The sequence below is a fragment of the Dermacentor albipictus genome, unplaced genomic scaffold, assembly GCF_038994185.2.
Source record: "Dermacentor albipictus isolate Rhodes 1998 colony unplaced genomic scaffold, USDA_Dalb.pri_finalv2 scaffold_20, whole genome shotgun sequence".
NCBI lineage: Eukaryota > Metazoa > Arthropoda > Arachnida > Ixodida > Ixodidae > Dermacentor > Dermacentor albipictus.
The window spans coordinates 657,407-684,751 of NW_027225574.1; the positions used below are offsets into that span (position 1 = coordinate 657,407).

General features: G+C 44.2%; 1 protein-coding gene across 4 annotated transcripts in view; it reads left to right on the top strand.

Moving 5' to 3' along the window:
• ash2 (Set1/Ash2 histone methyltransferase complex subunit ash2) overlaps positions 1–27,345 on the top strand; it is a 235,940-nt gene that overhangs the window by 44,001 nt on the left and 164,594 nt on the right. For all 4 annotated transcript variants that reach the window (XM_070529334.1, XM_070529331.1, XM_070529335.1 and 1 more), the window contains 3 exons: positions 18,740–18,829; positions 24,614–24,695; positions 26,022–26,109. In XM_070529334.1, coding sequence (XP_070385435.1) covers positions 18,740–18,829; positions 24,614–24,695; positions 26,022–26,109 — 260 coding nt within the window. The remainder of the gene's footprint in view (positions 1–18,739; positions 18,830–24,613; positions 24,696–26,021; positions 26,110–27,345) is intronic.

Consider the following 27,345-nt stretch of genomic DNA (forward strand, 5'->3'; position numbering starts at 1 on the left):
TAGGGCCTGAGGTATGTTACGAAGGCACCCTACCTATATCAACCTTTTATGCTTTAAACAGGCCAAAGCCAAGGCACGATTTATCAGAAGGCAGGCAGAAAAATTATCGTGGAAGAAATACATATCTTCAATAAACAGTTCAGTCACATCTAAACGAATGTGGGAACAGGTTGAAAAGTTTCGGGGAGATTACTCATCTTACAGAATACCGTTACTTACAAGTCCAGACATACAAGCAACAATACAAGAACAAGCAGATATACTTGGCGAACAATTCTGTTATGTGTCCAGTTTAGTAAATTATGCAAAGGAATTTTTACAGTGCAAACAGTCTGCTGAAAAACAGAAGCTGCCCACTACTGGCGTGTCAAATGACCTGTACAATTCCCCCCTCACACAACAAGGAATAAACAGTCCTTTTTGCAGGGAAAAACACAGCGCCAGTTCACGACCGTATTCACTACGCCATGCTGGCTCATCTACCTCAAGCATCTGTAGACGCTCCCCTCTCCTTTTAAGTTTTTCAAACTAATCTGGGAATCTGGTATAATGCCGGAAGAGTGGAAAAAGGCAATAGTAGGATAGGATAGGGATAACTTTAATAAAGTGCTGGCAAACGATGATTTAACGAGTCGTGACGCTATAGTAGTTCTGTTCCTAAAAGCCGGTAAATCCCCAACATCCAGAACCAGCTACAGACCCATTGCCTCACAAGCTGTTTGGCAAAATCATATGAAAGCATTATCTATATAAGACCCTCATTTATTTTAGAATCAAGAAACCTCATAAACCCCCACCAGTGTGGATATAGAAAGGGTTGTTCAAGTACTGACCATCTTGTCCGTCTAGAGCATGAAATTCGATATGCATTTATACAGACAACACTGTCTTGCAGTTTTCTTCGATTTAGAAAAAGCCTATGATACCACAGGGAGATATGGAATTTTAAGGGACCTGGTTGACCTCGGCATCCATGGTAAAATGCTAAACTGCCTGACTGATCTTATGTTTAATAGAACATTTCAGATACGTCGAGGCTCAGTACATTCTCATGCATTTACACCGGAAAATGGCGTTCCACTAGGCTGTGTTCTCAGCACGACACTCTTTATAGTAAAAATTGTGGGGTCTGATGTGGGATTCTCACACCGTACTCTTGGGACAAAGGAACGACAATGCAGTAGTGCAAACAATCACAACGGCATTTATTGCACCTTTCATAGATCAGTGCCAGCTAGCCGAGTTGCTATCCACAAAACATGCCGATGGGCGCGCGACAAATCTAGAAGTCCGACTCACCGCGTCCTTGCGAGTGAATATGTTCGCCCCATGCTGGACCCCAACGCCTGGTCGTTCGCGTGTATGGTCACGCGAATCGTGGCGCGTTCGAAGGCGGCCACGCGAGACGGTCTCGCCGAAGCATCGGTCGGCGCGCGGCACGGCATGTTCGTCCCGCTTGCTTCCCGAACCCCCAAGCAACCGCGCAGCGGCGCGACGCTCGCGCCATCTCTCGCACCACGCTTGTACCACTCCGACGCCGCGTGCGCGGCGAAGCCGCACTACAGGGGACGCGCTATGCGGGAAAAACATCAGGGGAGGCGCGAGGGTCGCGCATCCCCACAAAATTAACTCAGTTAATAAGATTATACCATCGTCTCGTATGCACTCTGTATACGTAGACAATCTCCAAGTGGCTTGCCGCGTCTCAAATTTGCCAACCTGTGAAAAGCAGCTCCAAATGACAATAAATTAACTTACACAATGGGCTAACAAAAATGGTTTCTGTTTCTCCACACAGAAAACAGTTACTGTTTTGTTCTCTCAGAAATCAGGGCTACACAGCAATCCAGTCCTAAAATTGAATGATGCCATACTGCCGGTGAAACAAAAACATAAGTTTTTAGGAGTAACCTTTGACACCAAACTTAGCTTCCTTAACTCGCCTAAAAGTACTAAAGATTAAAGCAAATAAAGCGCTAAATATCCTTAAAGTTTTGTCTTATAAGCATGGGGGTTCTGACCGAACATGTCTTTTACGTATCTACTGGTCTCTTGTGCGCAGCATTCTAGACTACGGCTGCATGGTTTATGGCTCAGCCAGACAGTCTTACATTCAATGGCTTGATCCAGTACATAACCTGGGACTGCGACTGGCAAGTAGGGCCTACCAAACATCACCTGTCCAAAGCTTATACGTTGAGTGTAATGAACCTCCCTTACAGCAGCGCAGAGCGTTACTCACTTTTTCCTATGTGCTCAAAGTTCAGTCCTCACCACAACACATGTGCTACAACATCGTCACACAGTGCAACTCACGCTTACACTACAGAAATAAACCGAACATGATTAAGCAGCTTGTCCTGCGATATGAGCAATATTGTTGGGAGTATGACATTCCTCGCGAAGTCCTCCAGGTTGCCAAAAACCCACGACGATTGCCCCGTGGTATGATTTCACACAGTTATGTGACTGGACATTAACACATTTCAAAAAAAGAGACACCTCACACAAACACATTATACAAGAATTCCGTGCTCTTCAGGACAAATATCAAAATAACGTGGAATTCTACACTGATGGCTCTAAAACAAAAGAACATGTGGGTGTAGGGGCCGTAACAGAAAATTCGGAAACAAGTATTCGTCTACCAAAACATGTCTCTGTTTTCACGGCCGAAGTTTACGCTATGTGGATTGTTGTTAAAAAGATTATCACTGGCAAACACAAAAACACAGTCATATACACTGATTCTTTAAGGACACTGAAGGCTCTGCATCTGAAATCTGAGTGTGAACCCCTGATAGGGGACATTTTAAACATGGTGGCGCTTAACAAATACGGGAGGTCAATTCGTTTCTGCTGGGTCCCAAGCCATGTTAGGATACCGGGTAACGAAGCAGCTGAAAGATGTGCATCGATGGCAGCGTACTGTAGCAGCAGCAGCATCGGCGTCGCACGAGAGATGACGTAGACGCTCGCGTCTACATGAGGCACGAGCGGCTGGCACGCTCCGGCACGGGCTAGCGTTCCGAAAGACATGATTAAAGGAATGCTACGCTAAGCGATCGAGTGTCGGTTCTTCCGCTCCTGCCTCCGAGCTCCTGCCTCCTCCTAGAGCTCGTGCCTCCGAGCGTCTACGTCATCTCTCATGCGACGCGGATGCTGCTGCCGCTACAGGGGGCCCCCCTCTAGAGAGGAGGAAAGTTCGATGAACGATGGAAAGCCCACGTTTTCATGCATAACTGTGCCGTGCGGAAGCCTTTGCAGCCACACTACTCCAGGCCATATTGTGTTCTAGAGCGTCGCCCGACGACGTTTGTTGTGAATGTTAACGGCCGATCAGACACGATTGCCCTGGAACGTCTCAAACCCGCCTACATCAAAGCACCCGCGCCTTCAGCTCCACCAGTATGCGACGCCACCCTGCTGCATCCTTCGTCACCGCCTGCGCACGTGACACCCAAGACCAACGCCAAGACACGCCGCGTCACGTGGACTTTCCATCGTTCGTCGAACTTTCCTCCTCTCTAGGGGGGCAGCCCTCTGTTGCGGCAGCAGTATTGGCGTCGCACAAGAGATGACGTAGACGCTTGCATCTACACGAGGCACGAGCGGCTGGCACGCTCCGGCACAGGCTAGCGTTCTGAAAGACATGATTAAAAGAATGCTACGCTAAGCGATCGAGTGTCGGTTCTTCCGCTCCTGTAAGAGCCCGAGACTTTACCGGTCTACGCGATCGCTCATCGCCACAGTACAAAGACATAACAAGCACAACACTTCCATATAAAGATAGCATCTGTGAGATTAGAAAAGCCTTAACATCAAAATGGCAACGTGAATGGGACCGTTGTGCCGACGACAAGCTACGTCTCACTAAACCCATAGTTCGTGAGTGGAAGTCATGTTATTATCAGGAACGGTTCTTCAAAGTAGTTTTATGCCAACTACGCATTGGGCACACACACCTAACACACAATTATTTACTTGCAAAAGAAGACACACCAACATGCAGAAACGCCAAGAACCACTAACAGTTATGCCTATATTACTAACATGTACACACATTGAAATACATAGACGAAACCTTTTGCATACCTTGTATCAGCTACACATACCTTTACACCCTGCTTTAATTTTAGGTGATGATACGCTAATCCCACTATCTGACGTGCATAAATTGCATAAATTTCTAGACGATACTGGATTTTTACATAAAATATAGATTATTAACACAGCCGTTTCCTTCCTAAACTGAATTTTAAAACACCACGTGTTTGGCGCAGCATAGCCTTAGCCGCTTTTGTGCCATTAAACCACATTTAATTTAAAATTTGCATACCATGAATTGCTGCTGATAGCTTGCTTAGTTTTTGTTGTTCATTGCATCTTGTGCCCTGTTAATTCAAACACAAAAATGGTACACAGAATTGTGTTTTCCGCTGCATGTACCACCTTGGGCCTTGGCAATAAAAATAGCAATGTACTGCCTATTTCTCGTGATTTTCGCAGCCCCTTATAATAGACATGATAGAGTGTAAGAATGCCTTTGAGTTTTGATTTTTTGTGTGGGCTCTGTCTGCATGCAGACGTCGTCTATTTGAGCAAAGCTAGCTAATATAATCTTTTCTTTTTTTCTATTTCTCTAGTGAATGTGCCAACTGCGTTGTTACAGTTGCTGGGCTAGTTGGTATTGCATCTTGTTGTGGCAACAGTGCGAGTAACGAGGACTGAGATAAACGCATCACCAGTGCAACTCGCATAGTACTTGAGGAGTGAGACACGCACAATGCAAGTGTAACATGAACGCAACACACGCATCATGAGCACAGTGCTTGTGCTATGGCTATCTCAGTTGTCGTTTCTTGCGCTGTTTCCATTACAATACCATTTATCAGAGAATAATGTGTATCTGAAGAAATAAAAGCGAGAACAGCATTTTGATCCATCCGACTTGTGGTCAGAGAATCAGGCTGAGTGGTGAAAGTGTGTTGTATGCTCCTCAGTAGAACTTCATAGATACCCGCCATGGTTCCTCAGTGGCTATGGTGTTGGGCTGCTGAGCACGAGGTCGCGGGATCGAATCCCAGCCACGGACGCCACATTTCGATGAGGGCGAAATGCGATAACACCCGTGTACTTACATTTAGGTGCACGTTAAAGAACCCCAGGTGGTCATAATTTCCGGAGTCCTCCACTACAGCGTGCCTCATAATCAGAAAGTGGTTTTGGCACGTAAAACCCCATAATTTAATTTTTTAACTTCATAGATCCGACATGAAAATACCTTTGTTATATGTGATATTTGTCATACGTGTACCTGCCAAGATTCAAAAGCCCATTGCTACAGCCCGGTGGCTATGGCGTTGCACTGCTGCTATTGAGGTCGCAGGTTCAATCCCAGCCCAGCCAAGGCCACATGGGCAAAATGCAAAATCGTTTCTGTACTTAGATTTAGGTGTATACTAAAGAACCCCAGGTGGTCAAAATTGATTTAAAGTCCCACGCTATGGTCTGTCTCATGATCAGATCTTGGTTTTGGTACGTAAAGCCCTGAAATTTCATTGAGATCAGCAAAAAAAGAATTCATGATTAGGTGTATGTCAAGGAAACTCAAGTCTGATGGCTGCGCAAGGTCAGCAGAGGGTCTCCTGTCAATTTTGATGGCGTGGTGGTAGCTTGTCATGTAGCGGCATGGCACATGAACGATGCTAAATTACAAACGGTCTTTGCACCTTCATTAACCCTTTCAGGGTCAGTGAGGTAAATATACGGTGCCGCGAACAAGTCCAAAATAGTCGATGCCGTATATTTACGGTGCCGTCTGTTCGTTTAAAAAGCGTGCCAATTTCCTCAATTTTTCTTTCCTGGCGGGTGCTGCCACTATGTGGGAATACAGGGCATTTTTTTCCCGTGCCTCTCTCTCGGTTTTGAGATGCTTCTCGACCGAGGAGCTGGGAGATTGTCAGGGCGCACTGCTGCAAGGAACGCTTCCAGCGTGTGTCAACTGCTCGCTTGTTCTGCTTGTCACTGTGCTGGCTCCCCTAGTAGGGGAGCCCACCAAGGAGGGATGATCGCCCAGTCAAGATTTCAACCCCTCGACACGCTGGATGATGCTAATCACAGCCAGACAGCAGACCTTACCACACAAGATCCAGCCCGGTCCTTGCTGCAGAACGAAATGCCATCAAACAGCCCTTCTACAGCAGGAAATCAAGTAAGCCTGCATCCCTTTGCTGCACATGATCTACTACCCGAGCAAGCAGCTATGGACGACTAGGACAGCTGGTCCATAGTCCAGAGCCGCAAACTCCTGCAACCCAAACCACCAACTGAACTACAACTGCAAACATTATTTGAGACCATAATTTTGAGGCCTAAAGCCTTTAACGTCACCCAGATCCTGCTGTACCAGTTTGCGCATAGACTCCATCTAGTGCTTCCTCAAATTAATGGGTCCAACATTCAATGCCAGCTCCTCATGAAATCTAACCTAGCGGTGGTGGATTGCTACACAGAACAAGCTGCACATTTGCTGCTGAACTTGGAACACCTGATCATTGAAGACCAAGCTGTGCAGTTTAATACTTATGTTGCTCTCCGCGAAGGACGCATAAGGGGTATCATTCACAGAATCAAGGGTCTAACTGAAGAACAGCTAATGCAGGTATTGACAAGCTCGACCCATGAAATTGTGTCAGCACAGCCTCTCGGCATGTCAAACACAGCTCTAGTCACGTTCAACGACACAAACCTACCCTAATACCTACGCATAGGCCACAGAGCTGATGTCTGTACGGCCCCAAAAAGGGACTTGGAAATTTGCACAAGCTGCCGTATAAAACATGTAGATGTAGAGGATTTCATCTGTACTCTGAAATGTATACACTGCAATGGACCACATGATTCGCACTCTTCTGACTGTTCGAAAGTCGCAGCAGCTACAACTGCTCTTCGTAAGCGGGTGAACTAACCGTACAAACCAAAAGCGCCCCATTCGTCACCGAAACACTACATGTCAGACCAAATGACACAAAAAGTACAGTGGTGACAGGACGAAACTTTTCCACCCCTAGGGAACAGCCAACAAACTTGCATACCACTGACACACACACGCAGGCAGCGTCCCCTGCCACATACTCAGCGAAAGTGCAAAATGCACCGTCTACCTAATGGCTCACCTGCACTGCACACATATCCAAGCGTACTGCAAGAATTAGCTGAACTACGAAACACAAAAAGAATACCTGCAAATTAGCAGTGACCAGCAGAAAACTGTAGATGAACTGAAAACAGTCATTCTGCAATTAAAAGAACAAAACGCTGCCAGGGGACGCCCAAACCGTATGTCGGAGACCAATCCACCCCGAGTATGAGCAGTACGAATGCCGTTTCGAACTGTTCGCTGCACAACTGCAACACATGTAGCACATTATTCAGACACTCAAACCAAAGACGTCGCTCACAGGCAACAAATGCAGTAGGCCAGCAGCCACTGTTGAGCAAGAAGCAATCAAAGATTCTGATTCAGAATCATGCTGCTGATAATTCAGTGGAATGCATGAAGCCTTTCCAAAAAGGTCAATGACCTACACTATCTCATCAATTCCCTCAAAAAAAAAAAAAGCCGATGTTATTTGCTTAAAGGAACTGGGAAAGTATAGCGGCATACCGGGAAATGCCTGCGTTTCATTGCGTCAATATGTTACATCTACAAAATAGAACCTCCCAGCAGTCCACAATCCACTATCTGCGGACTCACTCTCGTGCATTCACACACGTACAGAAATTGAGGGCGAAACATACAAAACATTAAACTGCTACAGCCCTCCAAGATCAAGTAATGTGTCAATTCCGTTTCCTGAAATGGACACCAATGGACCAGCTTTAATTCTGGGAGCTTTTGCCGTGCCTACCATCTTCTGGGGATACAAACAAGAATCTTCCAAAGGGAGGCACCTCAGGGAAGCCATGGAAGACGCTAGCTTTACTCTCTTTAGCACACCAGACCTTCACACAAGAATTGGAGGTACGAGGCAGAATAATATATTGCCAGAGCTCACGTGGGTTATGCACCTAACGAAAGGCAAACACTGGGACACATGGCCCGATAACATCGGCAGCGACCAGCTGCCTATTGTGAATACCTGGGGTTAAATTTTTTCTCAAGCAAAGGAAGGTTCACTCATCGACTGAGGCAAGTATCAATCATATATGGACGGATGCCTACAAACTCCCACCTTGCAGGAACTTGCAGAATACGTACGAGAAGCAACACGAAAAGCCGGCACAATCTACAAAAAAGTACCTCAGAAACTTGCGCCTGACAGGCACCTCCTTAACTTATGGGAGGCCCGCACAGATTTACAACATGCATACAGGAAAGAAAAATAAACTCATAATCGTCTGAGGCTTAAGCTCCTCACGAGACAAACATAGAAGTATGCATGCAAGTTAGGCACGCAGCAGTGGCAGGAGTGCTGCAACCAGTTACACGGTCAGATAAATAATCAAAGGTTGTGGAGCATTGTGAAATCATTGGACAGTCAGAGCAAAACTCGAACAGCCGCTAAAAATCTTTGCTTGGCGTCTAAATCTACAGCATGTGCTACTGTCGTTACTTGTGCCAACACATTTTTCCCACAACCGGGCAATGATCCGGAGTATCCAAAATGGCCTGAGGAAAAACACAGCAATGAAGCAATGGATGCTTCTTTCACAATCCAAGAACTTATGACAGCACTGAAGGAGTCAAACAGTAAAACAGCACCGGGTCCAGATATGATTATGTACAAACAATTGCAACAGCTCACAGAAGACCACCTAACACCAGTTCTTGCCATCATTAACCATGCCTGGGAAGATGCGGCACTTCCTGCACAGTGGAAACATTCCTCTGTAATACAGTAGAAACCCGCGTTAACAAAATCCCGCAACAACGAAATTCTCGTGACAACGAAACATTTTCATATCCCCGACCTATAGGATTCAGTGTATTTCGTACCTCTCGGCAATGAAATGCTGCTGTACTGCAATCCCGCATCAACGAAATTTGTTGGAACGTAACTCCGCATATTACCTACTCACGTAAGGCTAGCAGGCTCCAAAATGTGCTCGAATGCAATTGTTTTGCACTAAAATTGCTTAAAATACCACCACATTACATTTGTGTGGGCGCCACCATTTTTGTTCACAAAAACAACCAAGTGCCGAAAGCGATCATTGCGCTGGAAACACGGCATGACCGCCATCTTGTTTGTTGATCGCCCATTCGAAGTGGCACGCATGTTGCTACCGACACGTGACGACGGTTTTTGCACGCCTACTAGGCAAGATCGTAGATCGTTAACGCGCATTCACTTTGCGTTCCCTATGGCTGACGACTCGGCGAGGCCTAGGCCAATCGCGTGAGGTGAAACTGAATGCAAACTGAATGTGCGTTTCGAACAACAATCGCCGATCGTGGCAGTACACTGCATAATGTGCGCCTCAGTGAGAAAAATGCATCAAAAACAAGGAAATGCATGTCCCACCAACATGGAATTGTTGATGGCGCTTGAGAATGGCGGCCACAGCATGTGGTGTGTCACGCATCGGGCCATGATTGAGTGATGATCCGGAAATACGCATCCCTTGCTTCAAGAACGCTGGTTATGGTGCCACCAGACACGCATCACGTGCATTCAGTGCCGGACGTAGATTTGCAGGGAAGGGCCGTTATCTCAATTGTTTGCCTCTGGGTACACGAGATACGGTCACTTTTGCGCTCGGCACCGGATGCGTCGGCGCCTACAGGCAACAGCGTGCACTGGAGACATGCTGCTGCATGTGCTGTTGCTCTGCGTCTGCGGCCGAGTTACGGAAAATCTCGCAAAAGTGATCACATTTCCGAAAGCAATTGACCGAGAATACTGCGCTATGGCAGTACTTCCCCGCCGATTTCATTATTGCGAGTTTTAACTGTACTACTCCCAAAACCAAAAAAACTTCCAACAAGTGCCAGTAACCTCCGTCCCATATCATTAACCTCAATTATCGGCAAGGTGATGGAATGAATGGTTAACAAACACCTCACATGGATGTTGGAAAATAGGGATTATTATCATTGGACCCAAATTGGCTTTAGGCACCACCTTTCTACGCAGGACACACTTCTGCGCTTGCACTCCGATGTGCTAAAGGACCCCTCACCATATTGGTCAAGCACTATTGTAGGCATAGATGTAAAGAAAGCCTTTGACTCGGTGCCCCATGACACTATACTCCGAGAACTGGCTGGACTATAGGTAGGCAGAAGGTTGTACAATTATGTTCGAAGCTTTCTGCAGAACAGAATGTTTTCTGTAAAAATAGGTTCATTTACAAGTGAACCATATTCTAATAAAATAGGAGCTCCTCAGGGAGCTGTCATCTCCCCAACGTCGTTCAATATAACAATGCGTCCACTTGTGCATCTTCTAAAAGACGTACAGTCCATCTCGGCGGGAATTTATGCTGACGATATTACATTATGGTTTAATGCGCGAGATATCCCTCTGCAACAACAGAAACTCCAGAGAGGGTTATACATTATCACCCATCTCCTTGACAGAGAGGGTCTCAAAGTTTCACGAGTTGTAGGTAGTTTGTAGTGGTTCTTAAGCCTACAAACTACAGAAAGCAACAATTCATTCGAGATAAAATCCACCTTCATGTTCAAAACACAAGCATCCAGCACAAAGAACACATCAAGATTCTGGGTATCGTATACCAGCAAAACGCAAAGTCCACACAATGGGTAGAAAAAACATTGCGCACGACAATACAGACAACAAGGGTGCTGCAAAAGCTAACAAGCAGTGCATGGGGGTCTATACAAAGGTCAAATTAAATGGCTCGCACAAGCGCTGGTCCATTCAAGGTTCCTCTATGGCCGTCCTTTCCTTCTAATCACGCCGACCCAGCTCAACACAATTGAAAACATCAACAAATCGTGCATTCAAATCGCTATAGGGCTGCCGAAGTACGCGAAGGTCTGAGATCTCTATGGAACAGGTCTACTTCTCCCAATAGGTGACTATGTAGAACCGACACGGAAAGCTTAGAATGAGCGCCTCAAACTGACCAGTGCAGGAAGAGCCATCAGAAGCGAGATAGGTCTTCGTAATGAAGACCTACTTCAAATTCTGCCCACCACTCCTCCATGGGAAGATAACACAGTGACAGACAATTGTCCACTTACAAAGCATATAAATCAAGCCTCGGACAAAGAAAGAAGGCATACTATGCTCAGAGGCACACGCAGTACCTCAAAAGCTTATCCGAAGAAGAAGAAATTGTCTACACGGACACCTCGTGCACTCTGGAAGGGTCCAACGCCGGGGAAATTTCGAACTTCAGAACAGGCGAAGCATGTTCATTCTCTGTCGCTCAACCGTGCTTCCCACCTGAGGCAACCGAAGCGTACACTATTGCGGAAGCGCTAGCTTACTACACTCAAATAGATTCATCGCCAAGAGCGATCCACGTCTTCACAGACTTTCCGCAAGTAATACAAACGCTCCAAATATGACAGACGTTACCGACATATGCCAGGTACATCCTTAGCCAAGCCTCCCAACTTCGAGATCGATCCATCCGAGTAAGAATCCATTGGATTCCTGGACATACCAATATTCTGGGGAATGAGCATGTTCATCAGCGAGCCTTGCAGCATCAGAGCAAGGAACAACTCAGCGATAACAGTTCGAAGCAATCTGATACGTCCATCCAAGGTGACGCCTAGGAAGTGAACTACAGAGCGAAAGTGCACCGCCGAGCAGAATTCCAGGAGAAGATCCACCTGCCTCTACGAGGTCATACTAAGAATACTACAAACTGGAAGCTTCGCTACAATCCCAGTACTTCACCAGATGTATTCGACTAAATAGCCTGACCCCAATTGTGCCTGCTGCCAAGCCCCAGCAACCACGGAGCATATCCTCTGGGTATGAGTATGCCCAATTCATATCTCGAACCGAGCCGCTTATATAACAGCAGCCCAAACTACGCTACCAAACCTACAGCAAAACATGCAGGAAACGCCCACTGGATACTCAAAGATCTGCTCATCAGAGCCAGGTTGAACATATGGCGCAAAGCCTTGCACACTGTGGCCATCCCCTGTCCAGCCCCTACAAGCTCACCCGCTTAAGAAGTACACTTTTGTTTACAAGTGTATGTTTTCGATCATAGTGCTGATGCTGACAAGTGAGAGCATGCCGTATATAGTCAAATAAAGTTTTATTAATTCATTCTCTCTCTTTGTTTTCGTTGCATGGTTTGTTTGCTCCAGCGCGTTTATATACTACCGCTCGCGCACTGGCACGCGCGCGGCGGGCGGCGGTTAGTTTGGGATTTGTTCTGCGGGCGGTTTTGGCTTCTTGCTCTAGCAAAACTGATGACTATCTTGTTACGTATCACTCCAAAGGGCGACCGCCTGTTACTCGCTCATTTATTGCTCACAGGGCTGCGCACACAGAGGAGGCCACCATGCATGCATTTTCTTTATATTTTTTTAGGCTTATGAAAACTAATTGCCTCTGGTTAGAACGCTATATATATATATATATATATATATATATATATATATATATATATATATATATAGCCCGCCTCACGTGAAAACGATGGTGCACACAGTTTCTTATTCCGGTACCAGCAAATCTTCGCGTGGGTAGTCACACTCAGCATTCACAGCTGTCGCCGCCAAGCCTATTGCGATAAGCTTCTTCACCTATCTCTTAAAACAGCGTGTGGTGCGTAGTGCCATTGGTAGCGTACTGCACACTTTTAGTAGGCGATAATCCAAACGCGCCGCCATTTCCTGCTGTAGGCGGCGCAATGTGGGCACCACAGCGTCATCTTTTCGGCCTCATCTGCTGTTGCCCACCAGCTCGATTTCGTCTTCATTTCCCATCGCCCTCCTAAAACACAGCGCAATAGGAAAACAACAAAATGCATCTTGGGCCACTGGAGCACCACCAGCTCAACGCGCGTCGGCATCTAGTGCTGCAGCGATCTGCGCAATGCTTCGCATTACGTAAGATGTCAGCTATAGCTGAGCCTGTCAATTTTTTTTTGTCAGTTCGTATCTTACGTTTTCTCAGTTTGTTTGTTTTTTCTCACACTTTTTTTTCCAAAACGTGGGAATGAGGTTCTACTGTATATTCATCAGTGGTGCTGCTCACATGCTTTGGTTCCGTAGATTTAACTTTGTTGGCAGAGTAAGTTGTTTGGGATTAAAGCATAGCATTACCACTCTGCCATTACTGTTACTGTCCCTGTAACCCTGTAAAGTACCGTCTGTGTGTAGTGGCCCACCAGGGCTGGCACGCATCCAGCTGGTGTGTGACTGGGGCAATAATGGTAGCTGTAGAGTTTCAGCACTATGCTGAAAAACTCCTGTCACCTACGTTGTGTACCTTCAGAAAACAGCGATACTTGCAGAAAATGTAACAGGTGGAACCGATTTAATGTAATGCAGGTACTACTTGGGACAAGTTTTATTTCTAACCTGCAAAAGAGGCATGCTAATCAAAATTATTATCTTGGAAATTATTAGCCCAGTAGTATCTTTCACCTGCTGTAGTCTAAATGTGCATTATCAGCAGCCTAGTTGTGTCCACTGCATAAACTACTTAAGAGAGGAAACGAGTGTGGCCAATATTGTAGTTGAGATTAAGAGAAGGAAGTGGAGTTGGATAGGCCATGCAGTGTGTAGGGCAGATAACAGCTGGTATTATTAGAGTTACAGAATTGGTGCCAAGAGAAGGAAAAGTGTAGTTGAGGACAGGAGAGAACTAAGTCGTGTGAAATTATGGGGTTTTACATGCCAAAACCACTTTCTGATTATGAGGCACGCCGTAGTGGAGGACTCTGGAAATTTTTTGACCACCTGGTGTTCTTTAACATGCACCTAAATCTAAGTACACGGGTGTTTTCGCATTTCGCCCCCATCGAAATGCGGCCGCCGTGACCGGGACTCAATCCTGCGACCTCATGCTCAGCAGCCTAACACCATAGCCACCGAGCAACCACAGCGGGTACAAGTCATGTGATGAATTTAAGAAACTTGCAGGCATCAAGTTGTTCTTGTGTTGGCATTGTTAGTGACTTGGAACTGGTGTGGGTCGAAGTTTGTCTATCAATTAGGAAGATGATCTTAGGTGTTTATCGCTCTCAGTCTAGCAGCAATAATTTTGTTAATGACCTTCATGATGCTATTAATTCAGTCGGAGTATGTTATGCAAATGTTCCTGTAGTACTTGCTGGTGATTTTGATTACCTGAATATTGTTTGGCCAACTGCTTTTTCATGCTTAAGTTTGTTTTCTACAGAGTGCAGCAAGTGTTTGAGCCTGTGTTATGATTTCAACTTCAAACAAGTTGTTACCCAATCAACCCAGATAACGTCATCTGTTCCGAGTGTATTAGACCTTGTACTTATTACGGCACTTGATATTATGTAGTTCTGTTGATTACCTTCTGGATCTGAGTGACAATGTCCTTCTTTATTTCATACTGAATGTGCCATTTAAGCATCATAGAAATCATGCTGAACATATCTGAGATTATAGAGCTGCTGACTTTGACACTATTAATAGCGAGTTATTTGTATTCATTAATAAAGTCTTGCAGGGCTTGTCTGAGCGATTTTATAACACCAAGTAGAAGTCATCTAGAGACAAAGTTACGTCACTCACAGAAGCCTCTTCTCTAGGTTCTCTTCGCTTTCTTATTTTCATTAATGACTTGCCCACCATCATAATGTCTTCTATCAGTAATTTCACCAGTGACTGTGTCATTTATAGACAAATTAATGGTAACTTGAACTTAGCTATCCCACAGTCGTTCTGATATTAAGCCAGTTTATGAGGGGTGCCAGTTATAGAGTTATGGAACATGAAATTGAACATTAACAAATGCAAATCTATTCGTGTTTGTCGACAACATATTAATCACCCAAAATTAACAACACTGATTTGGAATCTGTATTCGTACAAGTACTTTGGCGTGCACAACTCGTACAACTTATTGAGGAAAGGGAACTGAGGGGCCTAAATTTGGTAAGAGCATCGCACACCTGTGGCGAATTGTTTTTTCATCCACCATTATTTCCATTCATTTATCATTTCTTTAACTCAGTTGTGGGTATAAGTAATTTCCCCTATGTTGTCCTTGGTGTCTTTGTTTGTTGACTTCTTATGATATTATTGAAGGAAACACATTGATTGCATAACTAGCAATGCCAGTCGCATGTTAGGTTACTTTCGCAGAAATATATCTCAAGCCCCTGTATCTTTCAAGTTGCAGGCTTATAAAACATTAGTGCAAACTAAATTAGAATATGCAGCAGCTATATGGGATCTTGGTCTGGAATCACTAATAGCTGACTTAGATGCGGTACAAAATTGTGCATCACATTTTATTTTTTCAACTATCATCACGCTGTTAGGGTTGCAGATATGAGACCCACTTTCCATACCCAGCCTTTCTCATTCTCAAAAAGTTTCCTGCCCTTGTTTATTTTATAAGATTTCATCATCACCATCAGCCTGTTTTATTTCCACTGCAGGACGAAGGCCTCTCCCTGTGACCTCCATTTACCCCTGTCCTGCGCCAACCGATTCGAACTAGCATCCGCAAATTTCCTAATTTCATCGCACCACCTAGTCTTCCGTCTACTGCGCTTCCCTTCTCTTGGTACCCATTCTGTAACCCAAATGGTCCAACAGTTATCTATCCTACGCCCTACATGACCTGCCCAGCGCCATGTTTTTCTCTTAATGTCAATTAGAATATCGGCTATACCCATTTGCTATCTTATCCAAACCGCTCTCTTTCTGTCTCTCAAGGTTATGCCTAGCATTCTTCATTCCATCGCTCTTTGTGCGGTCCTTAAAGGGCCACTAAAGCCAAATACTAAATCAAGCTGAAGTGATAGATTAGTGCTCGAGAATCTCTAAGGCGTCAATATCATCGTGAACAGAGCCTTAATAACTGAGAAATTCAGGTAAATGCAGGACATGATTAGAGACTCTCCCGGGACATTCAAACACTTGCCCGATGACGAAAGCACTCCTCAGTTAAATTCTGTCACTAGTGCTCAACTACTCGCTGCAAAAAACATCCTTGTGTTCTATTATAAGATTAAATAAAATGCTACTTGTCCATTTCTATTGGATCTTTAGAAAAAAGAACTCGTTGAAATTGCCGTTGACAATAACATAGGCGGCTGAACGGTTTCAGTTGCGCTCGACTCTGCGCTGCCCATGCTTTCGCGTTTCAGTAGTTCCGATTGCGCAGCGCTGCGCTGGTTTTGCTGGCTCGCAAAACTTGCACAAACTGGAAGTAGCAGAGAATTCAACTTCCTCGTGATGTTGCGGGATCCCCGAATGGTCCACACCACTTCACCAAAAAGCAGCTGCAGGAGTGAATCCACTGCTGTCTTCACTCAGTACCACTGTCTGTTGGGTGCCATTTTACTCACCGACAACAGGCAGCAAAGGTTGGTGATGGCATATGCAACGTCACCACACCCCCGTTTGGGGGAGCGGGAGATTTGAATTTAGAAAAAGGCATTCGGACCCTTCTGACGCAATTTTCTCATAACCTAAGTCTTTTCTTGGCACGAAACAAGCGTTGCAACGTTTCTGGGAGGGTACTTAAACAGTCCAAGTTGACTTAGTATTTGCCTTTAGTGTCCCTTTAACTTGTTCTCAAGCTTCTTTGCCAGTCTCCAAGTCTCTGCACCATATGTCAACATCGGTAAAATGCACTGATTATGCACCTTCCTTTTCAATGATAATGGTAAGCTTCCACTCAGGAGCTGAGAATGTCTGCCATATGCGATCCAACCCATTTTTATTCTATGAATTTCCTTCACAGACTCTTAGAGGCTGTCTGGCAATCCTGAACTCTTGTTCCCTTGCCCAGTTATTCATCGTTGTCTTTGTCTTCTGCATAATAATCTTCAACCCCACTCTTACACTCTCTCTGTTAAGGTCCTCAATCATTTGTTGTAACTCGTTTGCAGGGTTGCTGAATAGAACAATGTCATCAGCAAACCGAAGGTTGCTGAGGTATTCGCCGTTAGTCCTTACTCCTGAGCCTTCCCTGTTTAATAGCTTGAATATTTCTTCCAAGCATGCAGTCATAACAATTCATTCCTTAAGGATAGGCTACTAATAAAACCATCCTACAGTTCCACATGCATTGATCACCATCATAAAGTAGATATTCCATGTTCAAACACTAAATGTTGCCTTGACTCCTGTTGGAATCGTCTTCCACACAATTTTGTCATCATTAGAGATATTAATGCTTTTTGAAGTGCTGCTACAAATCTTCTTTGTCAAAAACTACTTAACTGTTGCACCATTCCTGTTGTGATTGTCAGTTGTATTGTTTCTATTGTTGCTGCTGTTGTATTGCATTTATTAATATTGTACCCACTCCCCTCTCTGATGCCCTAGGGCCTTGAGGGTAATGGAATAAATAAATAAATAAATAAATAAAGGTGGGGGCCAGCTGGTGCACAATGGGAAATTGGAGATCGCTGGGAGATGCCTTAGTACATCAGTTGACTAAATATGCATACATGTACGCACCTTAATGCATTTGTAGCAACCAAGTAATCTTTCCTTCTGTCTTCAAGATACTTTTGCACCAAGAGGGCAGGATGTAATAATTCTTGTACTGAAGGTCGTATTGTCACAGTAGTAGCTTCCACGTACAAACTGATTGCTCTAAGCACTCATTCATACTGCACTGACTGGCACTGTGTACTCTGGGCAGAGGTGTAGCTGACGCATTTGGCACACTCATTGTACCCTTGCTCAGAGTGATAGAAAATGTGCTATCTCTGCACCAGCTATGCTGCCAGACATGATAGCATCATGTGCTGTTTGACGTCAGCAATGTGAATGGTCCTGCACTGGCAAGCATTAAGGAGTTATTCCTTACATTTGTAAACTGGTTCTGAGGGAACTGAATGTGTCAGAGTGTAAACAAGCTTTAAAAAGATGCACATGTTTATGATGGGATGGGTTTTTCCCAACCTAACCCTCATCAGCTACCACAGGCACCATAGCTTCCCAAAGCGCATGTGCACCTTACGGACCTTCGTGGCACGCAGGTTCAGAACACAGCATGCACACACAGCAATAACAAAACTAACACAAGGGCTTTTTTGGGGGAGGGGGTTTACTACTAGAACATGCTGGCTTTCAAATACTTGGGTTCTTAGACACAAAAGGCAATGCGCGGCCTCTGGCGTTCATTGTTGCGAAGTTGAAGTCTTTCTTATGGATGCAGTTGGTTCCAGCTGATTTTACACTTGAAGTTTCCTCATGGTCACCTTCTCTCAGACCTACATGCGCACATGGGCAGTCCCTTTCTAGATCTCCTCAGCTCGAGGTTGAGCCCATGCCACTGTCAAGAGGGTGCAGGGCCATTGAGCCTTTTCCCTCAATAATAAAAGCTGGGTAGAAATGTGTGTTTATCAAAGTTATTTGGTAGCAGATAATTGCGAACATCATTTTCTTTTGTTTCAGCTGCTTATTTGAAAGAGAAAGATCTGCACACTCTAGATCTGTTTTTGCTTGTGGCTGTTTTCAAATTCAGCCAATATTTCATCTTGTTGCTCCAATTACTGCTGTTTTTCTCCTCTTGGCATGCTATCTTGTCATAAGTATTTTTGCCTTCTCTTTCTTATTCCCCAGACCAAAGACACGGATGTTTTTGTGTGCGAAGAAAAAACAGAATCGGGGGAAGTCACTGATGCCCACCCGTATTTTGGGCTCATCCTGACGGTAAGGGTCCATCCGTGACTTTCAGGACGGAAATACTTGCATGTGGAGTCATCGAGGTTTCATCTGTGTTCTGACAAAACCTCATTGAAGCATGGGGAGCACGGGCAAGAAAGAGTCTTTACCCACTGATAAGATAAAGGGAAACTGCCCAAGTGTTTCAGTCCGAATTGTACTGTTAATGCTTTTGATTTAAAGACTGGCCCTCTGCCAGCTGAGCCACGCACTCATTACCTTCACCTTGTGCTTGCAGGAGCTAACCCTGCTGGCATTGTATCATTTGTATCAGTTTGTATCATTCGTTGTCCTGGGCATTTTGGCCACATGCAGGAAACGACACGACTACAAGTGGTGTAGGCTTTTTTTTTTCAGTTGTGTGCACACTCGCGATCCCTCCACTTTGAACCGTGGTTTCTACTGGCGTAGTATGCATGCTTGCTGCTCATGATGTCAGTACAGGAGCACCATTTGAGGTGCAGGCATCTTTTGAAGCTGTCTTTAAACAATGTTTGTGACTTGACTTTCTTGTAACAGTAGGTGTCACTTTAAAAGGAGAGCAGAAAATGTTGTTTCGGAAGTTGTGCGTTAGAATTTGCCATCAGGTTTGCTGTAAAAGGGGTTATTGTGTGTGCTATTGTGATGCCAGAAGAAAGGTGGCCATGCTTGGGATGTCAGGGAGATCATTGGGCTGCATCATCCCCACACGCCCATCGGGTAGAACATGCACGATGCAGAGAGTGAGTAGTCAATGGAAGCAGTCACAAAACTTGATGCAGCATTGGCAACGCACTTGTAGCTGTTTTAACGGAACACTAAAAAAAAACACTAAAATCTGTTTAGTCTGTTTAAGTATTCTCTCAAAACTGTATTCTTGCTAATTTTTGGTTTTGATTATTAGAAGAGAAAATGAAGGTCAAAGTTTAATTTTTTGAATTTCACACTGAAACCTCAGAGCTGGCACACCAATTTGATTTCACAGATTTCAAATTATTTTTTTCATATTTTAGCCGTTGTGGCTCAGTAAGAGTTCTGAGAACTTGCGAAGTTCAGTGCTTGGCAGCTTTAGGATACAATGTAGTGTATCTTTACTGAAAAAAAATTAACTAGCCCTGAAGAGATGAAATCAATAATAACACACCTAGCTGATGTGGAAACTTTCTGGCTTGCCAAACCTCTTCTAATGGTAAGAGTGGCTTTTTTTTGTATTTTACAATGATAAATCTGTATTAATAAGTTATGGTTTTGTAGCAGTAAAACTGCCACTTTTGCCATTGGAGGATATTTGATAAGCCAGAAGAAGATACAAAAATGAATAACAGAGAGCAACACCGCCCTTAAGTTTTTGCACCAGCTTGCTGTGATGTCACAGATTTTGACAGTGTCTACTTTTATCTAGTTAAGTGTTCATTGGTAAAGAAAGACTCCACTGTGTTTTGGAGCTATGAAAGACTCAACTTAGCAAGTTTTGGGTATTCTTCATGAACCAGAATGAAGCAAATGCGAGAAAATGCATTGAAATCTGCAATGTCACATAGACACAGCGGCGTTGTTGTTTTGGTACAAAGTTAAAAAAATAAAAGAGCATAACCTTCATTTATTGCCCTATAATGAATCTTCTTCCCGGTGAAATGAATAAAAACAGTTTTCTAACAACATTCTGCCAGTCAAGACTTAGTGTTGCACTTCATTGACTCATTAACTCATCACTACAAGAAAATGGCCATTTTTCAGAGGTCTAAGAAGACAATTTTTTGTTGCTACAGACAACACTTTAGCATATAATGTGGTGTTGTAAATTTAGAGAACTAATTGGTGCTTTCAAATGCACAAGTTGTAAAAAATAAATTTTAATAAATTCAGAATATGCATTTCACAGATGTGTACTCCAAGAACACTTGAAATGTGCTCCAAGAACAACGCAAGAACACTGTGAAATAATAATTATAATGACTGGCATACAACTGTTCTTTAGGCACAAAAAGGTTAGCCTTACCGGTGTTCGTTCCATACAATGAAGCTGTTTCTCTAACTCGTGAGGCAAAGGTAGAAAGTCCATTTCTGGCACCAAATGTTTGTTTTTTGTTCGATTTTGCACTCGTATAGCTTAGCTTGTAGTTTCAATTCTTTTGCATCTTCCTGAGATGGTGTTGAAGTTCTGGTACTGGTTTGAATGCTTGCGATTTTACCTTTGAGTCCCAGCAGCTGCCGGATGGGCTCAATTCTGAACAACTGGCCAAAGTTGGCACGTCTCTAAAACCACAACTGTTCTAAACGTTCTGAAAATGCACTGTTCTGCATGTTTGACCTGTAGCAGACCTTTCGGACTGCGCTTGAGAGAAATAAAACTGCTCAGAGGTAAAACCTAAACTTATCGACAGACGGCTGCTCATTGTTTCTTCCAATGATCACCCATCAGTTCCCCACCTGCGACATGTTTTTTCATCCACTTTCATTTCCATTAATTTATCATTTCTTTATTTCATTTATTAAGCACAAGTAATTTCCCCTATGTTGTTCTTGGTGTCAGTTTTTGTTGGCTTCTTATGATATGACTAATAAATATCAGGCCCCTCGTTTAACCCCCTTTCTTCTCGTTTATTACATAATGAGGGTCTCGAATCCGGCAACATTGATGCCTTCAGGTAGCATGTGTGGGTTGATTGACCGGTTGCCTTCAGCCAAAAAGATCACGTTCTTGTGATGCCTGCGGCAGAAAGGATGTTCGACATCCGCCACCAAGGTCTTTGAGTGGTGGCGCTGGCTAACACTTCCAAGGTTCTACTAGGAAACATAAATACCCAAGAAAGTGGATGGGGAAACGGCGCCGCCGTAGCTCCATTGGTAGAGCATCGCACGCGAAATGCAAAGGTTGTGGGATTGTTCCCCACCTGCTGCAAGTTGTCTTTTCATCCACTTTCATTTCCATTAATTTATCGTTTCTTTATTTCATTTATTAAGCACAAGTAATTTCCCCTATGTTGTCCTTGGTATCACTGTTTGTTGGCTTCTTATGATATGGCTAATGAAGATCGGGCCCCTCGGTTAACCCCCATTCTTCTCGTTTATCAGCACTGCAAGTAGCATATCTTCGTTAAGAAACAACTCTTTATTTCCTACCAGTACAAACATGGTGTTTGCCAGTCGGCACCACACAACAGAATGTTCCGGCTCCAGAAAGCACGCATCGACCAGAGGGAAGTGACTCCCTGCTTTGGAGTAACAGGATACGCTGTCCGTGCTTGCCAGAGTCCCACTCTCGTGCGATGAGCAGTTGCTAACTGAGTAGTGCATCTTCTTGGACAGCTTAAAGACGTCATTCACAGGACAGTGTTGTTTGGTTCTTTTTGAACTCTGTGTTTTCTTTAATGGCATATATATGTGTGTGCTGCCGGATGTGATCACGGTGACATCACACCTGTCCATCAGTTGCCTTCACCAGGAACGAATGCACTTCGCTCTTCTGCATTATGATCCCCGGGATCCAAGCAGGAGTTCCACGGAAGTTTCGCATGTAAAGTGGTTGCACTGGATCAGGCTGTATGAGGGGTTCATTTGCAGGTTCTTCCTCATGATATGACGCTGATACGAGTCATGAGCTGAAATTACGGTGCCATTTCCCTGCCAAAGACGAGTTTGGCCGGTGTTTTGTAAGTAGCCGCTAAAGGCATGGAACATTGTCGAAAGAGAAAGCATGCAATTTTGCATTGCATAGAACCTTCGGTCAGCTTCAGCAAGGCTTGCTTTGTTTCTGCCATCATCCACCCTGCTTGGTCGTTGGTTGCCGGATAATATGGTGCCATTTTGTAGTGTTTGATGCCGTTTCTTGTGCAAAATTCGTCTATGTGTGCAGACACGGAGTTCGATGTGTTGTCGGTTACCATAATTCATGGCACACCAAAGGTTGCAAGCACTGAACGCAAGGCACCCTGCAACGAATGATGTGATCAGTTTCATGGCCTTCACCTCCGCCCATATTATGAAGGCATCCACGATGACCAAGATTGACCATCCATCAATTGGGCCGCAATGTCCACGTGAATAGTCTTCCATGGCACTGGTCCGAGTGTCCACTCTCGAATCATTGTGCACGGAGCTGCTTGTTGCAGGATGCGGCAACCTTCTTAATGTTGGCATCCAAGCCGAGCCACCAGAAATCCCTGCGTGCAGTGCCCTTCATTGCTACTACGCCGGGATGGCTGATGTGTAGCATATTGAGGTTTGCTCTTGAGCAATTTTTGGCATGCTCACTCGCGAGCCTCAAAGTACACCCCCCTTGTGCATTGAAAGTTTGTTTTCTTCTCGTTTGAATGCAATGAATTCTCTTCCAAGCCACTTTTTTGCATTATCCTCCTGGAGTCCACAGTGTACAGTAGAAAGTACTTTGTCTTTTTTTGTGAGCTACGCCAAAAGCCGACCTGTGAGCGTTGGTCGCTTAGTGGCTTTGAGCAACAATATATCTCCTGGGGTGCAGGTTTGTCTTGCTCACTAGGAAGTGGGAGTCTGTTGAGAGCATCGACATTTTATTTTTATTTTTTTCTTGGGGAATGGAGTTCATAATTGTAGCAGTCAAGAATTAAACACCAACATGTCATTCATGGCAGCAGCATCACTGGGATCCGTCTTCCTGGGCTCATTATTCCCAATAACGGCTTGTCATCAGTGTACATGGTTATATGCCAACTTGCAACGTACTGGTGGAAATGCTTCATAAGATAATTGCCAACCCCTCCTTGTCCAGTTGCGAGTAATTTCGCTCACATTTTCCTTGTGCTTTGTGTAGTGCATAGTGCATCTTCTTGGGCAGCTTAACGACGTTGGTTGCAGGACGGTGTTGTTTGGTTGTTTTGAACTCTACATTTTCTTCAATTGCATATATATATATATATATATATATATATATATATATATATATATATATATATATATATATATATATATATATATAACACCTAACCTATAACCTAACACGATAGCCACTGAGCAACAACGGCGAGTTGTGTGTGCGTGCGTGTGTGCGTGCGTGTGTGTGCGTGTGTGCGTGCATGCGCGCGCCGCATATATATATATATATATATATATATATATATATATATATATATACACACACACACACACACAACTCGCCGTTGTTGCTCAGTGGCTATCGTGTTAGGCTGCTGAGCACAAGGTCGCGGTATTGAATCCAGGCCACGGCGGCCGCATTTCGATGGGGGCGAAATGTGAAAACGCCCGTGTAGTTAGGTTTAGGTGCACGTTAAAGAACCCCAGGGGGTCCAAATTTCCGGAGTCCCTCACTACGGCGTGCCTCAAAATCAGAAAGTAATTTCAGCACGTAAAACCCCATAATTTAATACATATATGAGCAAGATTGTAAATGTTATGATGTAATGATGTGCTCTCACTTGCTGCTGGGGCTCTGATACAAAAAATTAAATGTTTATGGGATGTAATAATGAGCTGCACTTTATTTTTCCAGAAGTGGCAAAAAAAAGAACCACACAAAGTTTTGCAGCAATGTGCGCACCTCAGTTTACCAAAAGTTGCATTAAAGAAGAAATCATTGGTTTGCCACAGAAACAAAACCAAAAGTAATTCTGAAAAGCTTTTTTTCCTGGGCTACCTTCTGAATAGTGTCATGCATCTGAGAAACGGTATCAATGTGCTGAAATGGGTGATCAATTGGAATAGTTATGGTTAAGAAAAAGTAAAGCTTGGTCCTGCATCTAGCTATAGGACAGCCTTCCAGCACTCTGTGCAGTCACTTTGAAGGCACACTTTTTCTTTCAGGATTTAGAAAAGATTGGACCCAACTATGAGAGCCTTGTTCGGGGCGGCCAGGGTCGCAATGTGGATTCACAAGTTTCTTCAGGCAAGCGTTTGATTGAGCCTTTTGATCACGGTTAAAATCTATTGTGAACATGCTGTTTTTTGCAAATAAATGCACTGTTCCTCTATCCTATTTGTTGCATTTCATGCACTCTGTGTAACTATCCTGTCTGTAGACAGCAGCTTTTGGACTGAGAAATAGTGCATGCTTTATATGGTGGTTTACTCCTTGTTTAGCTGTCGTCAGTGTGAAATCAGTGCTTAGGTGTTTTGGACAAGTTTCACCCTGCAAATCATTACACGGCTCTGCTGCCTTCTGAAGATGCAAGTGAAGAAGCAAGTTGAGTATTTCTTGCATTTGCATGGTAACTCTGGGTGCACTAACTCTGGATGCATTAAACATTTGGTGGACTTTGGCTTAGTTTAAGCTAGTATAGCTCTCTTTAGTGTATGACAATGAATCTTATTTGCATGAGCTCGCATAAATTTGGATGAGTGATCCGCTGTTGTGGCTCAGTGAATATGGTGCTCTGCTTCTGAACAGGAGGTCACGAGTTGAACTCCCAGATGCCGTGGCTGAATTTCAATGGTGAAATGCGAAAATGTTCTCGTATTTTGTTTTAGGTGCATTTTAAGCCCCATGTAGTCGTAATTAACCCAGAGCCCTCCACTATAGCGTCCTTCATAACTGACTGCACAGATTCAGGGCGTTAAACCCCACAATTTAATTTAATGATGGATAAGCCTTGGCAAGTTCATGTCAATCAGTATCAATACACTCAAGGTGAAATGGGTGGGGAAGCAGCCTGACTGGGACTGATGGTGGCTCCCTGCGATCATCTAAAAACAAATCTAAACATGAAATATCCCCAGTGGAGTTGCACATGGCTGACTTATTTATGACTTCCTATCCAATTCTCAACGGTGTGCAATGGCTTGAGTGTTCATAGTGTTGGTCTTTCTATTTATGTAGAACCACTATGGGAAAATGTGATTGGATGCCAGTAGTTAATGTGACAGCGATTTCACATGAGTGCTTCTATGAACTGAGCCACTATTCTTCTTTCCTGCTTTATATTTGTTTTTTGGAAGTAGTACCACTGATTGAAGGTGGTTGTTGCTGCTGTCCGTTATTGTACATCCATTCTGTCTGTCTTCTTCTTCATCTTCTGTGCTCATTTAGGCTGAAATGTTTGCACCATGTGATAATTGGATTCCATTCCTTTTGACCAATTTATCTGGTTATCTAGCTTTTTTCTTTTCAACCAATTAATTTAGTTTGTTATTAACTGTGGTAAAATGATCTGGCTTCCTTGTTAAAAGAAATGTAATTTCTGAATTTTATCGTGATGTTTTCTTCTTCTTCCAGGCAATCCTGTTCCTGGTAAAGGTAGAGGCACCAAACGGAAGCTGCCAGGGGAGAGTCAGACTGCAACCTCGGGAAAGAAAAATAAAAGGTAAGCTTGCTGGAATTTTAACATATCATGAACTCAAGCATTTGTGTGGCAATGTTGTCTTGATTGTAATAGCAGCTTGAATATTGCCTAGGATGGGGGTGGGGTAATTCGTTCTGTTGCATACCCTAATGCACTTTCAAAGGGTGCTTCTTACTTTGCTGTTGCCATATAGCTGTTGCTTTTTGTGGCCTTAAACTTGGTCTTAAGAGAGCAATTATTAATGTGAGCGAGTCTGAGAGGTACTTGATAAAATGGAATGGTCTCATTCAGCAGCATCATGAAACATTTTACCTCTTGGGATGTTTTGTTGTCAATACTTGTGTTGTTTTCCCAGGAAACTAAATTGGGATATAAGTGTGTGATGTAATTCTTGACAGTTGCCATGCACCTAAAGCAATGTTTCCTGAACTGGCTTCTGAAGAACCCAAGTGTTCCATGGTTGGCATTTGTTGGGTTCCACGAATCTGTGAACCCATTCATTTAAAAATTTACATAGAGCAGTGCACAGGCTGCTGCTTTTTGTTATAACATGATATGTGTGAAAAGGCTGGCACTTCTTACTTTGGCCTATGCACTAAGCACTGGAACTGTCTGGAAAGAGCAGTTAACCTGAAGCTGACCCTAAATGTCAATGAACTACACATTGACTCTGCATATCAGAAAGTATCCACACCCTTTGCACTGATGTATGTAGTGTATGCAGTTTTCATTGTACATGACAGACCTTGACTAACACTTTGATCTATGGACTGTGAACACTCACTGAGTCACTGGATCTGGGCACCTTCATGTGCTCAGCATGGTTGGGGCATGCCAGGATCGCCTCATCGGTTAGAAGTACTTCGTTTCCGAATCCATAGCGGTGCGCCTTCTTTTCACCGGCAACGTCATGCATTGCTGATGATCAGCGGGCGCATCAGCCATCTTCCGTTTTGGCGGCGTGTCAAACCAACTGTTGGTCAAACGAGGCTGAGAAACCGCATGCCCAGGAACGATTTCAACGCAACCAACAAAGACAAACACGAGTGATTAAGCTGTTGGCAGAACTGCGCTGAATGAAGAGCGAGCGAGCTACATGGGAGCAATCTGCGAGCAGCGCAGTTGGCGCGGTCCATTCGTGTTTCAGGGGGTGGGGCGACATAGTGCTGTTAGCGCAGCCCATTCATGTTCGGAGGGGTGGAAGGTTGATGGGAGAGAGACACGCGCAGATGGCTGGAAAATGAGTGCGCGGCGGCT